The 22,704-nt window shown below is 39.8% G+C and overlaps 1 protein-coding gene across 1 annotated transcript in view; it reads right to left on the reverse strand.

Moving 5' to 3' along the window:
* The window catches only part of LOC102308678 (raftlin), a 126,770-nt gene extending 105,359 nt beyond the window's left edge, over positions 1-21,411 (reverse strand). The window contains exons 1-2 of the mRNA XM_005923718.3: positions 20,713-21,411; positions 1,680-1,863 (exon numbers count right to left, since the gene is read on the reverse strand). Coding sequence (XP_005923780.1) covers positions 1,680-1,827 — 148 coding nt within the window. The 5' untranslated portion in view covers positions 1,828-1,863; positions 20,713-21,411. The remainder of the gene's footprint in view (positions 1-1,679; positions 1,864-20,712) is intronic.
* Positions 21,412-22,704: the final 1,293 nt, after the last annotated feature.

Below are 22,704 nucleotides of genomic sequence, written 5' to 3' on the forward strand. Positions count from 1 at the left end.
GTGTGTGTGTGTGTGTGTGTGTGTGTGTGTGCCTACATGTTTGCACCAAGCACGCAAACAGAAGAACAAAGTGTGTAAAAATGAGTTTTTTAGCAGCCACCATAACTAAGCACATATTTTCTTTATCTCGTGAGTCTGTGTGATTCATGCCAGCAAAATGCAGCTCAGGAGACACCTGCTGCAGTGGGAACTACCACAGAGGCAGTTTGGAGTGTAGTGGCATTGTGTCTATGTGTCCTTCTGTCCTTCTGCCTGCCTGTGGACAGATTCTGTTAACACACTTTAAAGACCGGTTTAGTCTGACACCTGTGCCGTCATTCCCTGCACTTTAGACTCCCTATAATGTTTATCTTTATCTGATTTAACTTAGGTTAAGTTAAACCAGATAGGTCAAAGATGGATGTGATATGAGTACTCTCGCCACAGCTGCAGCTGGTGTAATCTCATTGCTTAAAACTAGTTCAATTTAAAATACTGTACCTAGAATACTGTGCCGCTTACTTGAAATCCAAGTAGTTTTCACACAAATCATCTTAATAGTAGACGTTTCGTGCCATAACAAAAGTGAAGATGTGTGCGCCTCACATGCATTACAAAACATACAATGTAATAGCCAAACCATGAAGTTTGGTGTCTGCATCTCAGGAAACAGCACCAACCTTCATTTAGAACAGGAAGTAGAGACGGGGGGATTTCTGCCTGAATCTATGTGAATATGTGGGCATCGGTATATGGATTCTACCCTGTAAAAACAAATGAATCATTTCCATATTTCTTTCCATGGCTCAAGCAGTCTCAGTTTGACTTTAGGCGTAATCTTCATCGTTAGCATGTCCACTTTCTTTCCAGCCCACCAGGCAGCTCGGAGAGCACAGACATTCAGGGCAGCTGAATCATTGTAAAATCACAGTAAAACTAGCTGAAGAGAAACAGCTTTGTGACCTTGAACAAAAAAGTCCATCACCGCAGCAGGCCACCTTTTACTTTGTTTGCATCCCCTGCTAGCAGCTTGGACCCTACCTCCCATAATTGATGGTCGCCAGCAGGAAGTTTGACATGGATTGGTCTGGAAAGTTCTATATCATTAGCATGACGTGAAAGCATGACTGACTAATTGTCAGAAAAGAAATTATAATGGATGTTGCTATACAGGGAACAAGCACTAATTAACACTCTGTCATTACAAGAAAATGCTGATGAAAATTACAGCTTTTATTCCACGAGTGATAGATTTCTTCTGTGCCTGAATATATTTTATTTATTACTGGCTGTTTGATATTGTACTATTTTTAGAAGGGGACTAGACAGATTAATTGTACTGGAGGTAAAGAAAATCACACATAGAGCACAGAATGGTGTATTTTGTTGCAGGTAATCCCTTGGAAAACGTGTGAGGCACGCTGATCCCTTACTATGCAGAGATATGATGCAGCAAAAGCCTTGAGCTAGTCATATAATTTCAGCTGTGCATGTGAAAGATTAGATTGTTATGGCCCAGCAGCACAAAAAAAACATTAACATATCAGTTACAATACACTGATCAATAGCAGTGATTGTTGCACAGAGATTTGTGGTACCTCAGTGGTAAATATTGTGGGTTGCACTCTAGCTGTGGTTTCTGAAATTAAAAGGATCGAAGGTTTCTTTGAACACATTTAAAAGAAGGTTGTCCGTCTTACCGTCTTTGCCGATGAGAAAGTCCAGGTAGCGGTATGTGTAGGCCATGCCCACCTTCGTCTCCACCTGTGGCCTCTTCAGGGTGGAGTAAATCTTCCCTGGACTGTTCTCCTCTGAAACTGGTTTCATCTTGCGTAACCCGCAGCCCATGGCTCCACAGTTTTTAGGTCACTCTTTACAAAGACCCTACAAAAAAAATGGACAAAGTGCTTCTTTAGCTGAGCTAAAAAGTAGACATTGCATTGCAAAAAACAAAAACAATAAAAAGCATGATTTAAAATTGATTATAAAAAATAAAAAATAAAAAAAACTAGCGAAGACTTATTCAAATTTAAAGTAGAGCTCTTAACAGCTCACAGGCTCTTGTGATCACTGGGGAACAATTAGCATTCCATTGTGATGTTTCTGTCACTCACAAGTTCATAATAATTCAAAGACTTACTCAAAGTAAGTCAAATAACTCAAAGACTTCTGAGATATAAGTGTTCCGTTTTCCATCTTGCTAACCGAGCTACAGTTGCAAGAGAGGTTTATCTTTTGTTTTGTGCTATGGAAACAAATTGAACGGGAACTACGGATGGATTTTAAACTGCAAGTTATTGCTTATTTGAAAAATTATAATAGCAAATTATGTGAACTGTAAAACTAACTGTAACCCCCCCCAAAAAACCAAAAAAAAAACCCAAAACAACAACACCCGTGCACAGGATTTTGTGCACCAGTGGTCAAAAACAATAATATACAATAACAATATATAGCTACAAACCATAACCTGGCTTTCCAAGCTTTGCAAATGGCCAAAAGTACAATGTTGGCTCTTGCTACTATAATCAAAATGGGTATAATTTTGTTGTGTTCATATCTGCTGTGAATTTCAATTGAGAGTTTTAATTCCTTGTTGACCACCCTATTAAATAAGGCTGTTTCCATTGATTAATTAATTTGCAGACGAGGTAACTGTTTTGATCCAATGAAATTAAAAAGTTGTTAAAGCTGCTCAACTTTTTTAAATTCCTCCAGATGTAAAAATGTCAGCAGATAAAAATAAAAGATGTGTAATTTGGTCTTTTTTTACTGAATGAAACAGGAAGGTCGGGGTTAAGTGTCGTATGGTAGTCCAGTTATTGACCTGTTTTGCTACATTAGATAAATTTGTAGTACAAATTTGATTTACCGCTCATTTTATGATTGTTTTTGTTTCATGTGTTTAAATGATCACACACGTTTGAATGGCCAATGCCAAACAAATGCAGACGATTCACTCTGGTGGTCACCCAAAAGAAGAAGACTACATCTGGGAAATTACAAAAAAGTTAAGATTTCACTGAGTACTAACCTCTTCACAGTAAAGAGGACAAAACCCTGGGTGCAGACCTACAGAAGTGAATAAAGCTGTCTAAATAACAAACAAATCTCCTAACCATATCAGTGCATATGTGATCACATTTTCCACTTCTTGTACATCACTCATTCTTTATTAGAAGTTTATTTATCTCTAGCGAATGTCTGCCACATGGGAATTCCATATTATGTTTCTGTAAGGACAAGACGGTGCACACGCGGCGCAGAGTTGTGTATTTTCTCCTAGAAAGCTTGTGAGGCATTTCTTATCATGCTTTGATATAATGCAGCAAAAGCATTTTATAATATTAGCTGTTCTTATAATTTCAGCTATGCATGTGAAAGGAGCATAGGTTTAAATTTTTATGACCGAGTAGGGCAAAATCACTTTAATGGATCTGTTACAATGCACGGATCAATAGCAGTGATTACTGCGCAGAGGTTTGTGTATCTCATTGGTAAATATTGTGGATTACGTTGTGGATTTTTGGCAAACCTAAGTAAGTGGTCAGGTACAGTCTCACAGGTCCTCAACGAGCCAGGGTTTAAAATAAAGCTGTTTAAATAACAAATAGACTTTCTAACCATGTCAGTGTGAAGAATGTGTAGTTCTTGTGCATCACTGATTCTTTATTCTAATTTTAGGTGATAATTATTTATCTGTAGTGAATGCCTAGTGTGTGGCCATTCTATATGATATAGCTTTACTATTTCATGAAATAGTCAAATGTCTCAGTTTCAACATTAAAAAAAAATGTTTGTGAATAACAAACAGCTTTATGAGATTTGCAAATCACTGCTTTCAGTTTATATTAACATTTTACACAGGATCTCAACTGTTTAGAAACAGATAATGGAAAACCTCCATTGTAGTACTAGTACCTGATAGTGTACAAAGTGTTTAAATAACACACTTATTGATATCAGTGAGCATCCCTAAGCAAGGACCAGACATGCACATTGACATGTATACACACGCGCAGGAAAGCAAAGATTCTTCAGAAGGAAAACTAATAAAGGACAGCGTGTTTGGTAAACCTCTGTACATTAACATGAATAAATATTCTTACAACCTGATTCCTAGGGAGGCCAAATTAGCAACAACCAGGGAGTGAGAGGCCTTAAAGGGCCAGTACTACAGATGCCACCGTGTCCCAAATGCTTTGTGCCAGCACCACTGCCTCTCTCCAGTGGCTTCATCTGGGAATAGGTGACATTTCATTGTGTTCCACTGATTAAACTCAAGAACGGATGGACAGATGGATAGATGGATGGCAGTGGCGCCCTCTTCTTCCACCTTGCCTAATGAAGATCCCTCTCTATTACTCCATTATTCTCTGTACTAATTACAGCACATCGAAGGGGTTTGGCAGAATCGGAGTTGACCGTTGCTTCAGAGACGACAGGACAGGAAGTGAGGAGGGGCACAGGGGGTTCCGACGTAGGAAGGAGTGGGAGGCAAAAAAGGAACCAGCTGCAGACGGGGCTCTGTTAATGAGGTGAACGGCAAGAATGAAAAGGTGAGAATCAATCAAGGCAGAAAGAGGAAACAGGGGTGGCCGGGTTGGAGATTGTTCGCATAAAAGGGGCTTGGGTGGTGGGGGGACAGCGGGTAATGCATGGCAAGTAGAGTCCGGAGAAAAAAAGAGAGCGTGCAATTAAAGTCGGCTGAATAGAAAAAGGATGATCAGCATACAAGATGGAAACAGGGAGAGAGAAAGAGTGAGATTCATCACGGCTGTCGTGCCAGTGTTTCCAGTGGCACCGACATGGACGTCTTTGTTGGGCTTTATAAATCCCAACGTGTATAACAGTCATATTTCTCCAGGCCTTGTAATAGCGCTCAGAAATGGACCACAAGTTGATGGATTTATAGCTAATACCAGAACACAAGCACACAGCTACCAACCCAGCAAAAACGCAATGCAAAGACGCTAAGGATGACTTCACTGGATCCCTGAACGCCTACGTTTGCTTGAAAAGTGAAAGGACACTTTTTTTTCCTCGATACTTTTGCAAACATGTCAGATGTCCAGCAGATTTAGACCCCAAACTGTCCAGCTCTAAAGAAATGGTGCTAACCAGCTAACCTAACACGCAAGAACAAAAGGTTGAGAAAAGATCCCCATGCAACACATAATGAGTACAAAATGTGTATGAAAGTAGATAAATAGCATGAACAGGTTTTTACAAACTGCTGTGATAATGTTACTAATGTAGACATTTTTACACCTGTGATCAAGAGGAATGCACAGAGGGTGATGTTAGTGAATGGTTGAAATTATACTGAATTTACTCTCTTTTAATATCCTGAAAATATTGCATTTTACTCTCAACCAGATTTAGACATAAAGGTGAAATCTTTAGAAATCGGTCAATCAGCTTTAGCCCAGAAAACAGTATCCATGTTTGAGGGGGGGTTGTCCTCTTGTTTTGTACAGTGAAAGCTTCAGAAGCCTTCTAAATAGTTGCAGCATGTTTCTTATGTACTGAGGCATTATCTGTTTCCCACTCAGCACGTGCCAAGCAGGACTAGTGTCTTGCTTCCGTTTCAAGAACACAAAAGCCAAGCACAATCTGCAGAAGATGGCACAGTCAAAGTCTCTAAAAGCGCTTCAGTCTCCCCTTAAATTGTCACTCAGGACTGCACTACACAGTGCTACAGTTCATCGCGCAGCATCACAAATGACTCTGCCATCAAAGAAAACAAAGTTTAAAAAAAGAGAAAAGATCTATTTTCCCAAGTGTTGGATTCCTACTGTTGCCTACAGTTACTTGTAAATAGCTTTTATCATTTCTCCCTCTACCCTGGAGAGAGAAGGAACAACAAGAGGGAAGGCGAGGCTCTGTCATGTAGTCTACACGAGATGGAGAAGAAGTAGTCAGAACAATGGGATGTGGAGGAAAGGGGATGGGTTGTGGGGGGTTGTGGGAGGGGTGTTAGAGGAAAACAAAGTAAAAACTGGAGGAACTCGTATTTGCATAGCTCCTTGAGCCCAGAGAGGAGGCAATGTGAGGTGAAGCCAAATGGGAGTATTTTTAGAGTTGAACCGATGGAGGAAATGTGACTTATTTATAATTTTTGAGGCACTTTCTTGCCAGGAAACTCTCATCTGAGGTTGAAGCTCTGGCCAGTTGCAGCACTGAAATTGCCCCCCCCTCTGAAACAGAGAGTTAGGGATGCTTTACAGGGCTGACAGATACTGGGTAGTTATGGGAAAGGAAAAAAAAGACAGGAAGAGGGCCATTGATTTCCCTTTTGCTGAATTAGCAACGATCCTTTTGCCATTTTGCTCCATCTTTTTTCTCTTGCTAATGGCATTTTGAGGTTTTATTTGATAAGAGGTTTTATTCGATAAGATTCCCTTCTCATAAGCCAAGATTGACATTCAGATGCTTTGTTGTGGCTGTGATGCACTTAGTTTTGGCCCTTACAACAAAAACATCCCATAGCACTTTGTATTGTGCTGAATGCGATAGACAACATGAGGGGAGACGTTTCCCTTGTCCTGCTGCTTTTTTTCCCCATCTGTCAATCAACAACAATGATTCAGTCCAAAGGTCTGCATTTCTTTCTGTGCTCACATTGATCCCTTGAGTTCATCGCCTGTTGTCTCTTAGGATTTGGCACATTATTAGACCTAAACAAATTGATTTTCAGACACTTAAGGGCTGGAAATCTCCACAGATATATTATCACCTGGCACATATTATTATTTTTTTATGACTGTAAATTTAGCATTTGATTATTGCACATTGTTGTTATTATTATTATTATTAAATTATTATTATTAGTAGTAGTAGTATTTACTTATTGAAATAGTAAGGATTCTGAAAAGCTAAACATCTGGCCACCATCTGGCGACAGAACCACAGCACTGAAACCGCTCTGACCAAAGTGTTTAATGACATATGTCTGAATACAGACAGTGGAAAAATGTCAGTCCTAGTTTTACTGGATCTCAGTGCAGCATTTGATACAGTTGACCACAACATATTACTCAAACGACTGGAGAACTGGGCAGGTCTTTCAGGAACTGTACTAAACTGGTTCAAAACATACTTAGAAAACAGGAAATACTTTGTATCAATAGGTAACTTCACATCTGAGCAGACAAGTATCACATGTGGAGTTCCCCAAGGTTCCATCTTGGGACCCCTTCTGTTTAACATCTACATGCTCCCACTGGCACAGATTATAAACAACAACAAAATAAACTATCACAGCTATGCAGATGACACACAAATATATATCACAATGTCACCAGGAGACCGAGGCCCTGTACAGGCTCTTGGTAAATGCATTGAGGAAATCAATGACTGGTTGTGCCACAATTTTCTCCAGCTAAACAAAAACAAAACTGAGGTAATAGTCTTTGGCGCCAAAGAAAAACGATTACAGGTCACCAGAGAACTTCAATCTATACATCTAAAAACCACAAACCAGGCGAGAAATTTGGGTGTAGTGATGGATGCAGACCTAAACTTAGAAAAACACATTAAGACAATAACAAAGTCAGCTTACTATCACCTCAAGAATATTTCAAGGATAAAAGATCTGATGTCTCAACAGGACCTGGAAAAACTAGTCCATGCATTCATCTTTAGTAGGCTTGATTACTGTAACAGCATCTTTACAGGTCTACCTAAAAAATCAGTCAGACAACTACAGCTCATTCAGAACTCTGCTGCTCGAGTCCTCACTAAGACCAAAAAAGTGGACCACATCAGTCCAGCTCTGAGGTCTTTACACTGGCTGCCTGTCCGTCAGAGGATAGACTTTAAAGTCTGATGCTGGCCTATAAAGCTCTGAATGGTTTAGGACCAAAATACATCAGTGACCTCCTGACCCAGTATGAACCTTCCAGATCCCTCAGGTCATCTGGATCCGGTCTTTTATCAGTTCCCAGAGTCAGAACCAGACACGGAGAAGCTGCATTCAGCTTTTATGCTCCTTATATCTGGAACAAACTCCCAGAAAGCCTCAGATCAGCTGAAACACTCAGTTTATTTAAATCCAGGTTGAAGACTCACCTGTTCTCAGCTGCATTTGAATAAAGACACCAAATCCACACTTTTAAGCTTAAATTTCAAAACTTACATTTAACTACTGATTTTATCTACTGTTCTGATTTTATCTGTTTTGATTTTATATACTGTTTTGTTTGTTTGTTTGTTTAATTAGTTAGTTAGTTTAGTTTGCTTGTTTTAATCAATTTTAAATCATGCTTTTTATTTGTTTTGTTTCTAATGTCTCTGTAAAGCACTTTGAATCACCTTGTTGTTGAATTGTGCTATACAAATAAACTTGCCTTGCCTTGCCTTACCAAATGAAAGTCTACAGCCATGAACTTCACTTTTCTTTTAGCTTTGTTTTGGTCTCTCTCAAAAGTCAATTCTACTTGCTTACTGTCGTAGGGTAAGGACCCCACAGTATTAGAAGGAGAACCTACAGTAAATGACAAAGCACTGGAAAGAAAGCACTTGGTTGGCTGAAAGAGTATGGAATAAGAAGCATAGAGAAGGCAGAAACACCAACAAACAAGCCAAACACAAAGCAAGACAAAATAACACAGACAAAAGTTAAACACATTAGAAGAGAGAGCAGAAAAGCAGCCTCAGTCTGTGGTAGCAAAATTCAGGAATGGATTACGGTGGCCTAATGTAGAGAGGATGTTTGTCTCCCAAACTGATAGTTGAGCCCACAGAAGAGGCGCCTCACAGCTGAAGGCACAAGAAAGTTGCCGTCCGAGAGCATTTAAGTATAATATGAGGTTTTTGAGATATGATGGGACCTGATCATTCAGAACTTCAGCAGAAGGATTTTAAACTATAAACTGCATTTACGAAGCATTCATTGAAGAGTAGCCCGTAGACTGGGTAAGTCTTTGTTGGCATACTCTTGCTGCAGAGTCAACTAAAAATGGATAACACGCTAAAAGGTGGAGATCAAAATCTTTTACTTATGAAAACAGCCTCACTTTCTACCAAATTCTAATTGTTATCCTTGTATGTGTCTTGGATTTGGTACTGTGTATGGTTGGTAATTGAGAACATTATGGAACAATTGAAAATCTTCTATCTGTAAAACCAAAACAATGAAATAGTCTAAAACGTGCCCAGAAAGCCTCCTGAAATGTACAAAGACAATAAGTCGTTGTACATTTGTCAATACATCCAACAGCCTTCAGAATATGAACATTATTAATCTTCTGTTAATGAAAATATTGGATTGAGAAGCTTTACATTCCAGTTTCATAATTAGGAAATTGCACATCAGTGTGGACGATGATCGCACAAAACCCCGTCTTCAGCTTACAGGCTTCACAATACCAAATGAGTTACTTAATGCTGTCTGACTGAGACCTTCCCCACATTACAGGACCGTGTTACAAGGCTTTGATAGTAACATTGCTGAGATCAAACCCAGAAGCATGGGAAGCTTCAGAGTGGATTAATGCAAGAAGACATTAATTAGGACACTGTGTTCGTGTGTTCTTCCCTGTGTAGTCTCCCTTTTAAGCCTACTCTCTTCTTTTCTCACTCTCTCTCTCGCTTTGTCTCCCTCACCCTCTTTGGCTTCTTCTGACTTTTGATCTTTTACAATCTGACAAGTAAAGGGGCGCTTGACTGTGTATGGTGATGGGTACTGCTGATCCAGTATCATCCATGGGTATTGTGAGGAGTACTGCCAAGAGCTCTACAAGGCTGAGTGGTTAGAGAGACCGCCATGAAAATGAGCGGACAAGACCAGCCTCACATGAGGAAAAACAGCACTGGTTGTTGGCCGAAATGCATTGAGTGACTCATGTCTATGCTTTCTTGACAATCAACCCCTCGTAATGACTTATCTTGAGAAAAATGCATTTGCTCGTTGTCCAAAAAGTCCAGAAAACAGTGTTGGAACAAACCAATGTGGAAGTGCAGCCCCTTGAATGGCCGCTTAAGGCTGGTTCCAATCTCCTGTGACAAAATGCCCAACTTTACAAGAGAAATCAATACTTTGTTAGCCTGTTTCTCTGTCTTTCTGCCATACACTATGCTAACACCAGCATCTCTGATCCAACTAAATGATTTACCACTTTACCTGAACATGCTCAACTGTCAACTTTGTCTTCAGGCTGGAAATGAATAAGCTATATGATGTGTCTCTGTCTCTTATCCTCAGACACTCCCTATATCCAAGTTGTTGAGCCTAAAAACTAATAACTTGTAGTTCTTGCTAACATTATCTTAACTTTGCACTGCACACTTTCATTAAAATATGGTTGCTTGTGGCTTTAAAAACATATTGTGATGGATATACTCTTAAACACGTAAATGGCAGTGACTCTGTTAGGTGGAAGCAAAAAGAAGGTGAGTACCGCTCAGTGGGTGTGACATCTTTAAGCTAAACAAAGAGACTTTTGCTCAACTACCAACAACTGCTGTTGTCATAATTTCAGCGTGGTTTTGCACAAGTGGTTGACTTTCACGAGTCGCCTTTTTGTTCTCTCTTTATAAAAAAACAAAGTTGTACATTTGAAGTGACGATTAATTTTGTCCAATTTTTAGCTGAGACTGCACCTGGACCCCAATTATAATTATATCATCATGTATAAACAGTGAATACCATAGAATAATAACTGCTGGATGGTTAAATTTCACTCACCTTTAGTTGGTGATCTGTTAAAAAACTGATGACATACACTCTCAGCACACTGACTTAAGTCACTGCCAGTCTTTGGTATATTTGGGAAAACCCCTTTACCATATGCTGCCACGTATACGTGTTACCATGGTTACCGCATTAACCATACTTCCGGGCTAGACTACATATTTGAATAATGACTTTGTAACAGTTCACCATCAGCAGATTCACATTTGCCATCATGCTATTGCTGAAAAATCTCACAATCCTGCAGTTTCTCTGCATTACTTTTATACAACAGTCTTATGTGACTCACGAGTTTACTAGCTAGACCAAAACCCTTCCTGACCCTCTCTGACCCTGGCTCTAGTCTCCACCAGTGACTGGCTGGCATCGGTCTAAATGAACTAGTCGAAACTGGTAATATTGATTGAACTAAACAACTTAGTTCTGAAAGCACCAGTTGCCTAAATTTAACATGACTTTCACGAGTGGTTTTTTGGGAACAGACTCTTACAAAAAGCCTTGTTCATGGAGAGATCACCAGATTAGCAACTGATTTTTCCAATAACTCGGCCTCAAAAACGTCCTTCACTAACCCTCTGAGTTTCTGTCTCATTTCTGCTGCTTCGGGTGACAGCATGAGCTAAAAGCCTGAGAAGGTTTGCACACTTTTGTTGGAAATCCCCTACTCTTCCCTTTCTTTCCTCTTTTGCCCTTGCCACCCTGAATCTTCAACTGTGGGAAAACAGAGAGGATGGAAAAGAAGAAAGAAAAAAGGCAATGGACACTCAGGCAGGATGTTAACGCTGTGACCTTTTGTAATGACACGGTCCTTTCAAGAGAACGACCTACACTAAGTGCATTTACATGCACTAAGTAACCAGGTTATTCAGAGAATCAGGTTAAAAGCGTTTACATCCCCTGTAGTATCATGGTTATGGTAGATATGTGTTCATTCGGTGCCTTAGAAACCAGATTGTGTGTTCAGCGAAAGTGTACAGTAACAGTAAATTTTGCTTCCCGTTTTTGTCTTTTTATCATGTTCCAGAGCCCACGTAAAGCACAGCAAGAGACAGACAGACAGGCAGAAAGCTAGAACTAGGCTCTGCTGAAATGTTCAGCTTTCAAAATACTTCCTTAGATGTATATAGAGCACTATACAAGGTGGACTTGCATGCATCACTTATTTTAAGCTGTGTTTCCTTTTCCATAGTGTGTATATAAAAGCCGCACATAGCCACCATAGTGGCACAGATTCCTTGTTGACTCTACATACTAAAGCCTCGTTTCATTTCTGCCGTGCTGGCTTGTTTTTATTATATTGACCAGAAAGGGCAGCGCTAACGCTAGCAACTAGATCGATGAACTACATGTATACATTTCGACACTCACTGACACTGAAGCACTTTGGATGGGCGGCACCACACATTATTACTTAAATATGAACCAGAAGATACAAAAACGGTTGAGAGGTCAGGTTTAGCGATCTGAATTGGTGGATGATGAGGCCTAGCAGACAGCACTGAGCCACAGTCAACACACACAGTCTCAGCACACATCTCAGTCACCACAATCATGGCCCCTCCTACTTAAAAGCCATTACAAAATCCAAATGGGTGAATTTATTATTATTTTTAAACATAAAAATATTAACCAATTATGAGGCAGAGGAGAAAATTCACATGGAATCCAAAGACGCGTTTCTGTAACAGGCTGTAAACGTGCTTTTCATGCTGTAAAGTTGGGTATTTTAAAATGGTGGGATTGACTCGCTTTTGGAGCAAGCCTCAAGTGGCTGATCAAGGAACTGCAGTTTTTGGGATTTTAGTATGACCACAAAAGTTGATACTTGCTCTTTCACTGTTTGCAAAGTCACAATGTCGTTATTGGTATATTATGAAAGGTCTTATCATCATCCATCTTTAAAAGTGTTTTGGGAATCATGCATGAAAACAAGCAGAGAAAAACACAATCTGGCTCGCAAGCAAGCATCTCAGTGTCTTTCAGCCTATGTTAGTAAAAGCAGAACTGGATCATAGCAAGCATACAAATGAACAGTGAAAAGTTGGATCATAATGCACGAGTTGATATTTTTGCTGATCGTTGATATTTATGTTCACCATGATACTGGGTATATGACTTTGAGATAAATGAGTATGTTTTAGTACTGATTATGTTCATTCTTTGGTCAGTAATTCTTTTACTGTAGTTCTCTTAAAGCACCAACAGTAGTAACATCTTGCCTAGCATCTGAGGGAAATTCCTTTTTTTTTTACTGCATTATGTAGCTACATTTCAGCTATGAATGCTGTAGTTACATTTGAATGAGTTTAGATAACATTAAACTGGCACCCTATGGCAGACCTGCAATCTACAATATATATTGCATTCAGAGGAAAGTTCTGTTATATCCCCAGAAACGTCTGGGTTATTTTCCCATAAATTCTAAATTATTCTGGGTAAAACTGCACAGCTTGACAGAGAAGGTGAGTTATATTATTGTACATTATTAAAAACAGTTTTAGGGAACACTGGTGACTACTACGGATGTAGATAATCACAAGTTACCATCATGAAGGTGCATTAATATTTATTTGCAGCTGCATTTCTAATTAGTAACTGGTAAAAACAGTGATGGAAATCGTCAGTACTGAACTAAGGAGATGCTGCAGTGTGTTACAATAGCTGCAGAAGATAGAACAAACTGGTTTCAAAAATTAAACTGATTAAAGTGATGAGTAACATTCAGAGAACACTGAATCTTACAAAAAAGCTTCAAATTGGAAATGTTTCCAAATCAAACCTTTACTTACTCTCAAAAAGATGGCCATGGTTACTAAAAGAGACATTTTACTTCTTCCAACTCATTGAATTTATATTTCCTGTGAATGCCCAAGGACGATACATAATGGCAAGTGCGCGGCACAAAGTAAAAATGGAAGATAGAGGGTAACGGGTTTAGGCAGAGAAAATCATGAAATAAGCAACGCGGTCTAGCCAAGAATCTCAGCCGTTTCAAGGCCCATAGCATCTATGTGGTTTACTACAGCCTTGGCCAACCTCTCCTTATGGTCTCAAGGCCCGGTTACAGTCCATCCACACACACACACACACATATCCCCACAAACACATTCATCGAGGGAGCTATTGCCATGGGAACCAACCCCTCTATGACTATTCCCTTCTCAGGAGAAGAATAGGCACCAATCTGTCCCAACCTCTCGCTTTTTTTATTGTCAGATTCTCTCTTTCTTCTCTTGTTGTGGCTGCTATAAGCTCTCAGCCCACCTCATCACCTGGACTGATTCTCTGTTTCCTGGTCTCCTCTTTCCACCTGTTTCCCTCCTCTCCTCCCACATGTTTTTGACAGTCATGAGTTTGATTTGTCATGCATAATCTATCCACAGTGGGATTTGTACATTTCTCACAAGTGAAAAGCAAAACATTATTTCAAGTCAACCTGCACAAAAACCTGTCTTGGTTGTTTTTGCGCTGTAGCCAAAGAAACATGGTGAAAGAAAGCTTGTCATTTCAAGAAAAACGAGAGAAGAATATCCTGTTAAACAGAGAAAACTTGCTGGTTGCCCCCTAAAACACGGAGGGGTTTGAAGAGATTTCCCGTGAGTGACTCATTGCTTTCTGTGAACTTGCTCCAGGCAGGTCATTTTTTATTAAAGCCAGCCGGAGCTAAGTTCTGAGATTTTCAGACACCCTATCGACATGTCCGTGTTGGACATTAACCAATCAATACTGCTGCAATTTTCTTGACCACCCATTACAACAGAAGTCAATTTGCCTTATAGAAATATCAAGAGGGGTGTTGTTTTCTTTTTCTGTGCTTTGAGGGTAAGCTGCTACACAACTGGCTGAACACTGGCTCTCTGGTGTTTGCCGTCTTGCCTGGAGGATTTATCCTAATATGCTGTCTCAGGTCTAGAAAAAAGCCAGAGGCTTGAATAACTTTGTATCTTCAAAAGCACGATCACTGTCATATTGCAGCCGAGTGAGGGAAAATAATCTTTGCCCAAAATCTTGTAACCGAGCATTTCAGACAGAAAGGATATGAGTTCCAACAAAGGCTGTCAGGAGCAGTCAGGATGGCCAGCCTAGTCTCATTCCTGGTGCACCAGTTAGCCTTGCTCATTTACAGAAAAAAGGAGTTCTTTGGTGTCAGAGCTTAATGCACCTGGTTAAGGCTTGAGTGAGGCAGTTCTGTCACTCTAAACTCATCATTTCAGTGCATTTTTCAGTGCACAGGTGTGCTTTCCTAAATCTAACCAAATAATTTAGTTCCAAATCCTAACTTAGCCTGGCGTAAAATTAAAAACAAAAAAACAGCATAAAGAAAAGCAGTACAAAACACTGAAATCCCTCACTGACAAACCTACCACCACCATGCCTCCTCATCTCTTAGTGGCCAATATTATCGCTGCTGATGCATCAGGGCAATGAGGCCTAAGAACACCATTTGCATAATGCAGAGATGCGGGTAGTTTCTGTTTAAACAGTATTATATTACAGCTGGGGATGAGAATACACTGGGATGACTTCCTGACCCTGTGAATACCCTGATAGAGAGTCGGTGACACTGTACCTCCAAAACAGTTTTGTCTGATAATCGCCTGCCTTCAAAGCACAAAGGGGTTGTTTCAGAAGTCGAGCATTTAGTCTGGATAGCGGTTGTTTTTTTATTTTTTATTTCAAAAACTGATTGGATTGTACCATTCCTCTGTCTGACTTCCTGCCCTCGTCATAAGCTCTATGCAGCATGACGAAGCTTCCATCAAAAATAACCTTGGTGCTTAGTATAAGTGATGCAGAGCAAAGAAGCGCTTGTGGGATGTTTCTGAAATGCGCTGCGGTGCATCTAGTGGAATCACAAGGATTGGCTCAGTGGACGCAATTAGTTCCGGCGGTCGTGTCGTAGCCAAAACAGGACGCAGATCCCTGCAGTGTGATTCAATCATGAGAACTTCAAAACCTCCTGCCTTATCTAGCAGCACATGATGTTTACTGTTTAATCATTCAATTAAAATTATGCCAATTATGAATTCTTATTTAACAAATGACATCAGTTTGAGTCCTAAATACGCATTGTCATGAAAATATCTGCAATTATACATTAAATATCCCCAAATATCCATTTTCTCCTTCTGAATGCATATTATATTGATATTAAGGTTGTTAGTCACCCTCAAGCATAGCGAATATTTACTGTTTTTCATAATCCAAATCCAATTGTACATATAGATAGATAGATAGGATGGATGGATGGATGGATGGATGGATGGATGGATAGATAGATAGATAGATAGATAGATAGATAGATAGATAGATAGATAGATAGATAGATAGATAGATAGATAGATAGATAGATAGATAGATAGATAGATAGATAGATAGATAGATAGATGGATAGATAGATGGTTTATTCTGTCTGTGGTTGTTTGTCCATACATACTCAGTGCAGAGGAGTGTGCACATTATGGTTTGTACCAACCAACGTTTGCCAATTACCTTAATCAAATTTCACACCCCACAGGGGGATAGACTGTGCCCGGATCAGATAGCAAACATAAGTTGATTAAAACATGTTTGCTAAAAGACTGGAGTGAAAGAAAATCAACACAGCTTTAGGAAATACACAAACTGCTGGCTGAGAGAGAGGATGAAAAAACATCTGAAAAAATATATAACTGCTACTGTGTGCTGTAGAAAACAGGTTTAAATGGTTCAGTGATGAACATTCAAGAATACAATATCAGACTGATTTGTTCACCTGATTTTACCAAAAATAGTACAAAAACAACATGTCAAATGTTTGCTGAAGATATTTTTGAAGCTGCTACAGAGCCGTGCTTACAACTGCAACTCATTTCTTTAAACAATACTTCGTAAGCATTTGATGAATGGCAATACCAATTGTGCTAGTTTTGATGTAGTCTACTGTTGCAATGCTGCTGGAACACAAGAAGAATACATTGACTGGATGATATAATCTGTTGCTCCAAAACCTGTATATATCGATTAGCATTAACGCTGCACTAAGCATTAATCAAAAAACCTGATACTGAGGTTATAAATACTTGAGCACCAGTATCCCCAGTAATACTAAAAACTACTTTCGGATTAGTTACTCATTTGCAGCTACTGTTCATGTGTTCAGCTGCTAGTGAGGGGAGGTACAGGCAGCCTTATAGCCCCTCCCCTCACTAGCAGCTAAACACGTAAACAGTAGTTGACATTCAAAACAACCAATGGACATTTTATGAGGAATTTTGTGAGCTCAGTAAAGCTTGTGTATCAGAAACGCTTTTGAAAAGTTGTCTGTTAAATTATTAACCTTTCCAGCAAATGTTATCATTAGCCTTTTAGCTTTAACAATCAATTGATTGTTAATAGCTGAGGCAAAGTGAGCTGTGCCCCAGAAAAGACTGCAGTCTTATTTATATATTTTCTCCTTGCATGGTGGATTTTTAACTGTAGTGTTTATTGACACTGGTTTCGGATGTGTTCCTAATCCAGTGTAGTCATTTCCACTATAGTTGTGCCTGCATTTAAAAGAAAATAGAGATATCTGCAATTCAGTATTGGTTTTAAGCATATAGATACTACAATCAATTCTCTGAACTGTGTAAGTTACTTTATGTAATGCAGATGATGAAATTCCCAAATTCTTTGCAGTTTTATGTTGAGCAAAAACTTTCTAAGCAATCATCCACAGAGTGGTGAATCCTTCCCATTTTCACTTCTCATCTTCACTGGGATGTTATTTTATATTCCCACTTGAGTATAATTAGCCTCATTAGTTAGCAATGTTCCATCAGTGTTACAGGCATCAAAATTAGCATTGATTTTACAGTAGAAGAAAGACATAAAAATGGCTCTTATATTTTGTTATAAGTTTGAGTTTCATGTACAAAAGGTTTGCAATTTCTTCAGGTAATAATAATAAATCATTACTAAAGTCACAAATCTGTCGTTATAAATGTTAGCAAGTCATCAATAAAGGTTAATGAATCTGCCATTTAAAAAAAAATCATTTCAGTAGAATAAATGTTGTCAAAGTCATTAATAAAGAGTCATTAGACACACTCTAATAAGCTGTCACCAAAGGTTAGCAAGTTATTTGCATTTCTAAATGTTAATAAATCATTTATAAAGGCTTTTTAAAAACAATAATCAATCATAGCTGCAGGTGTAAATGTTGAAGGAAGAGGTTTTATATGTATATATTTGCACATTATTAACAAACTTGACCTGCTGAAGCCTGATATTAAATTCAAATGAACTTTAGAAAGCATTTTTAACACAGAGTGGGGACATACGAGCAGGAGGAATGATTACATGTGCGCATGTGTGAATTGTACTAAGACAGAAAACAAAGGCACCGTAAATGTCATGCAAGAGGGTGAACACCAGCCAGAGGGATTTTTCATAGCCTGGCAAACCATACATTGTTTTATTACTGGCAACTAATCTATAAAGCTGGCTACTGTGGCAAAACTTCAGAAGTGTTATGGTGTGAGTAATACAAATTAATATCTAATGTACAAAGACTAGATGCAGATATTTGTACAAATTAAACCAGAATTATCTGCATATACAGTTCCTATCACTAGTGGTACGGAGAGAATGTTTCTTGTAATTTCAGTGAATTAACCATTTGGACATGTGGTTAATTCACCTTTTGCCCTAAGAAATTGTGCTATTTTCAATGTCATATTACAGCAGGGTGAATTCCAAACCACAAACGCTTCCACATTTCCAAAAACCAGTCCGCAGAATGGTCAATGTGAGCGAAAGCCACATGGGGTTTCTCTGGCGAACTTTTTTTCCTTTGTGTGTGTGTTTGTGTTAAAAGTGTTCGCTGCACGTGTGTTCATATTCTCAAGTCATATGTATGTATGCATGCTCACATGTGCAGCACAGCATGTGTTCAATGCATGTTAATACATGTACACTTTGATGTGCACAGTGTGATGACAGACCACATGGCTGTTGCGTGGTTATAGTTTCCTTCTGTTTACATACTTTGTGATCTTTCTCAATAAATTATCATGGCTTAGACTTAAATGTCTTTAAGTCAGTGTTAACGTGTGTATGTGTTTTGTGTGTAGGTGCACACGTTTCTTTAAAATTTTACTGTAAAAGCATCAGAGGGGAATATTTTGGCAGGCCCTCAAATACTTAAAGGGCTGTTTGAGGGTAGAATTAGGTTTAAGCTAGCAGCAATGAGGGTCATCACAACAATAAAAGTGCTGTTTGTGTGTGTGTGTGTGTGTGTGTGTGTGTGTGTGTGTGTGTGTGTGTGTGTGTGTGAGAGTGTGTGAGTGTGAGATAGAAACAGCCTGAGACTGAGAGAACTCCTGACCCACCATCGCTGTAGCGTTAACACACCCCGACGTTCCGCAACTCACCAGCTGGAACTAATTAACAGCAGTTCACTCACTTTCTGTCTCTCTCTCTCTCACACACACACACAGCGATTTTTCCTCACCCCCCCAGCTTTTCCTGTCTCTCATGCCCTCATCTTCCTTCACCCTGCCACCCTTCCCTCAACCCCCACCCTTCCTTTACCTCCTGCCATCCCTCAGCTTGTTTTTTCCCTTTAAACCGCCTCCTCTCATACATGCACACATGCATGTAGTGGATCACATAGTCTAGGCATGTAAACATCCACATGTGCTGACAGACATGGATTTACCAGCACGCATGCTGCACAACACAACACATGGGGAAACCCACTCCCTTGACACAGTGCAGTACAGTAGCACACAAATCACGCACTTGCTTGAATTTCTCCTCACTATTATAGAAGGCACTGTCAGGGTTTGGTCTGTGATTGGATCCTGGTTGAGATAGTTGGCATTCCCAGCACAACTCTGTACCATCCATCATACATGCAGTGCAACTTAAAAACAGCATGACCTATTGATGTGAATGTTTAAATAAAGGGTTTATTAATAGAGTAATAAACAGGTGTGGGGATGCAATGTAACACATTCACATTACTTTTGTTGGCAAACTCATAATTCCTAAAATCAGTGACAATCAGTCATGTCACTTGCATTATAGAAGTTTTTTAAGTATCTAAAAAGAAAAAGATGAAGCATGCTTTTCATCTACATTTGCACAACAGTTGCTTGACCTCAGTTACTCTCAGGGATATGAGACAATAATTTCGGGGAAGTCATACGACTTCTGAGGGGGGAGATGTACATTTCTTACTAACCATGAGTGTAACCGTCAGGTCGGTGCAAACCACATCTATGCATGACAGAAGGAGCTATGTACTTCGGTGAACAAAACATCAAATGTTTACAAGCAGCTGCAACAGGTAACGTGTTAACATGAAGCTAGAACACTGGATCAGCAGCGATTTTCAAGCTGATCATGTGCCGAACCCAACCAAGGAGCCAAAACTTGATTTTCAACAAGTAAAAAAAAGCAGTGGTGAAGAGGTTTGTACCAGTGTACAAAGAAGAGGAAATGCTGCCTCTGCAGTAGAATCACTGTTAAAATTACATGTTTCTGTGCTCTATTGGCTGATAACTTAGTAACCTTGTTAACAGCTTTGTGATATTACTTAAAGATTTAAAGACAAGTACTCTTATTGTGATAGGGAGTTGTGCTGATATCTGTCATGTACAGTTTAACATCATATTGTTAACTGCCAGATAAAGAAAAAGTAAAGCATGGTTTGCAAGACTTTTTACAGAGTAGATCCATAATGGATTACTTTTTAAAAGCATTAGGTGATGTGTAGTACAATACTTTTACCCGGCACTGATAGTGAATGAATACATTCAAATGAGTGCACGTGTGTTTGGCAGCAGTAAATTTATAGCTTGTTGCTTAATACACTGCTCAAAAGTCAGACTTGTGGCGTGCGGCAACATCTAATGAATGAAATCTCAGCAGTAAACAACTGCTACCATGCAGTCCAAGTTTACAGTGGCTGCTGTCCAGAGACACGGGCGTGCGTACAGTAACACATCTGCTTGAAAGTTCAAATTCATTCACATGCTCAGGAGCATGGAAACACAAAACAAACTTACCTCTTTCACAATTTGCTTGAAAAGTTCACTGCTTGGACACAAACGCAGCAACTGGACCAGTGCTTCCTGCAGAGAATCGCATTCTACTTCGAGGGGGGGAGAAAAGCTCAAACGCAGGATGGGTTCAGGTCCTGTCCGACAAGCTGTCAAAGGCTGCCGCGGAGCTGGTTGGTTTAAAGGAACCACAATCCTCCGGGCAGGCAGGCAGGCAGGCAGCAGAGAAACAAGAGCGTTGATTCTGTGGGCTCAGCAGCAGCTCCAGCGGTTTGCTTCGTCTTCCTCTTCACCACCTATTAGAGCTCAAACACACTTGCACGCTCACTGTGCTTAGGTCATGCTCAAAGTATGACTGTTGTATACCAATGTTTTGCAAGCACAGGGAAACCACATCCTGTCACATATTTACCTCCCTCTCCTGTCTCTCCTTTCCTTTTCAACCTATCTTTCTATGTAGTGTTCTCTCTCTTTTCCTGGGTCTTTCTCTCGCTCCCCTGTGATTGTCTGAAGCAACTGAGCGCTCTGACCCAGCGTCTGTTCAGAGCAGCCTCTCTGCCTCAATGTCTGTCTCTCCGGCAGCCGCACCAGTTCCACACGACTGACTGAAGAATCCATCTGAGGAGAGGACGGGGGAGAAGAGATGGGAGGGAGAGGAAAGGGAAAGAGGGAGGGGGAATGACAGAGGGGAAGCGGGGAGGGGGGTCTTCATTGGGAAATACCAGAGTTAGAGAGAGGGGGGAGGAGTAGGGGGAGGGGGAGGAGGAAGGGTGGTGGGTGTTGTTTAGAAAGTAAAAGACTTAAGAGACGAGGGCAGACAGAAAAAGTGATCAATATTTCGTTGGGAGAGGGAAGTAGAAGGAAACCAGTCGAATGCTGTGCCACATAGTCGATATATTCAAACCCGCATGCTGTGGGAATGACTGAAGACTTTTGGGAGCTGGTGATAAGTTTGACTGAAATAGGGCTGCAACGGTTGATTTGTTGAATATGGATGTGTGTGTTTGATTCTCAGCATTTCACTTGTCTGGGTCAGAACCTGTTAGAGCTCTGTATTTATTATTTAAGCTAGCTAGTATGTTTGACCCCTGTCTGGGAAACAGGAGCTCTTAGATACATAAACCATGATTTCCACAACAACAACACTGTTGATTCATGCTGGGACCGTCTGTCTGAGCATTGCCTCTGCAATGCAAAACATTTATTGACAGAAACAATCTGCTGACAGATTTGATAGTTTCAGTTTGTCAGTAATTTAATATCTGTATTTTTCCAGGAAGTGTCATTCAGATCAAAATCTATTCTAAAAGAGAGGCAAGTGTAGATTTTTATCGAGCCTTTTTGGATAATTGCTTTCATTGTCTGGACCGCAGTCTTAAAGTTCTGCTTCACTCTAATATCTGATATTCCTGCTTTAACAACTAAAATAACTCCACGATCAAGTTAGCAGCCGCTGAGGAAGGGCAATTTTAGAAACAACGGTGGTGTTCAAATTGCGTAATTCTGTACTTGAACTTGGTATTTTTAGTGCGCTGACACAGCGCTGCGTGCTGTTTACACAGCACTATTTAAACGTTTATAACTGGCAAAAAGCTGAATGTGAAATACTGTAAAATCCTTACCGTCAATGGTCATCATCTTGGCTTTGTAGCAGAAGGGGAGAAACTACTAAACAGTTTTTATGCATTAAGAGGAAACATTATCGGGACTAATGAGGAAATTATAACTACCTATCTAACAGTTCTATCAAGCCCTGAGGACAGATGTGGTGTGAAACTTGGGGTGGGGTGAAAGATTGTCATCTTCAAGTATAGAGTATTAGATAAAAGTCAAGTTGGAACCGTTAGCTAGGGTAAGAAAAAACATCTAATGTAGCAATCATCATTTCCTGTCTGCACAAAACTTGCTGTGTTTAATTTAAGATAACACAATCTTGTTGAGTCAGGCACTACAGCAGCACATTCATATCGCACTAACAGAAGTGTGCAAATTTAATGA

This window comes from Haplochromis burtoni, unplaced genomic scaffold (assembly GCF_018398535.1).
Source record: "Haplochromis burtoni strain Fernald_Lab_line unplaced genomic scaffold, NCSU_Asbu1 Contig_64, whole genome shotgun sequence".
NCBI lineage: Eukaryota > Metazoa > Chordata > Actinopteri > Cichliformes > Cichlidae > Haplochromis > Haplochromis burtoni.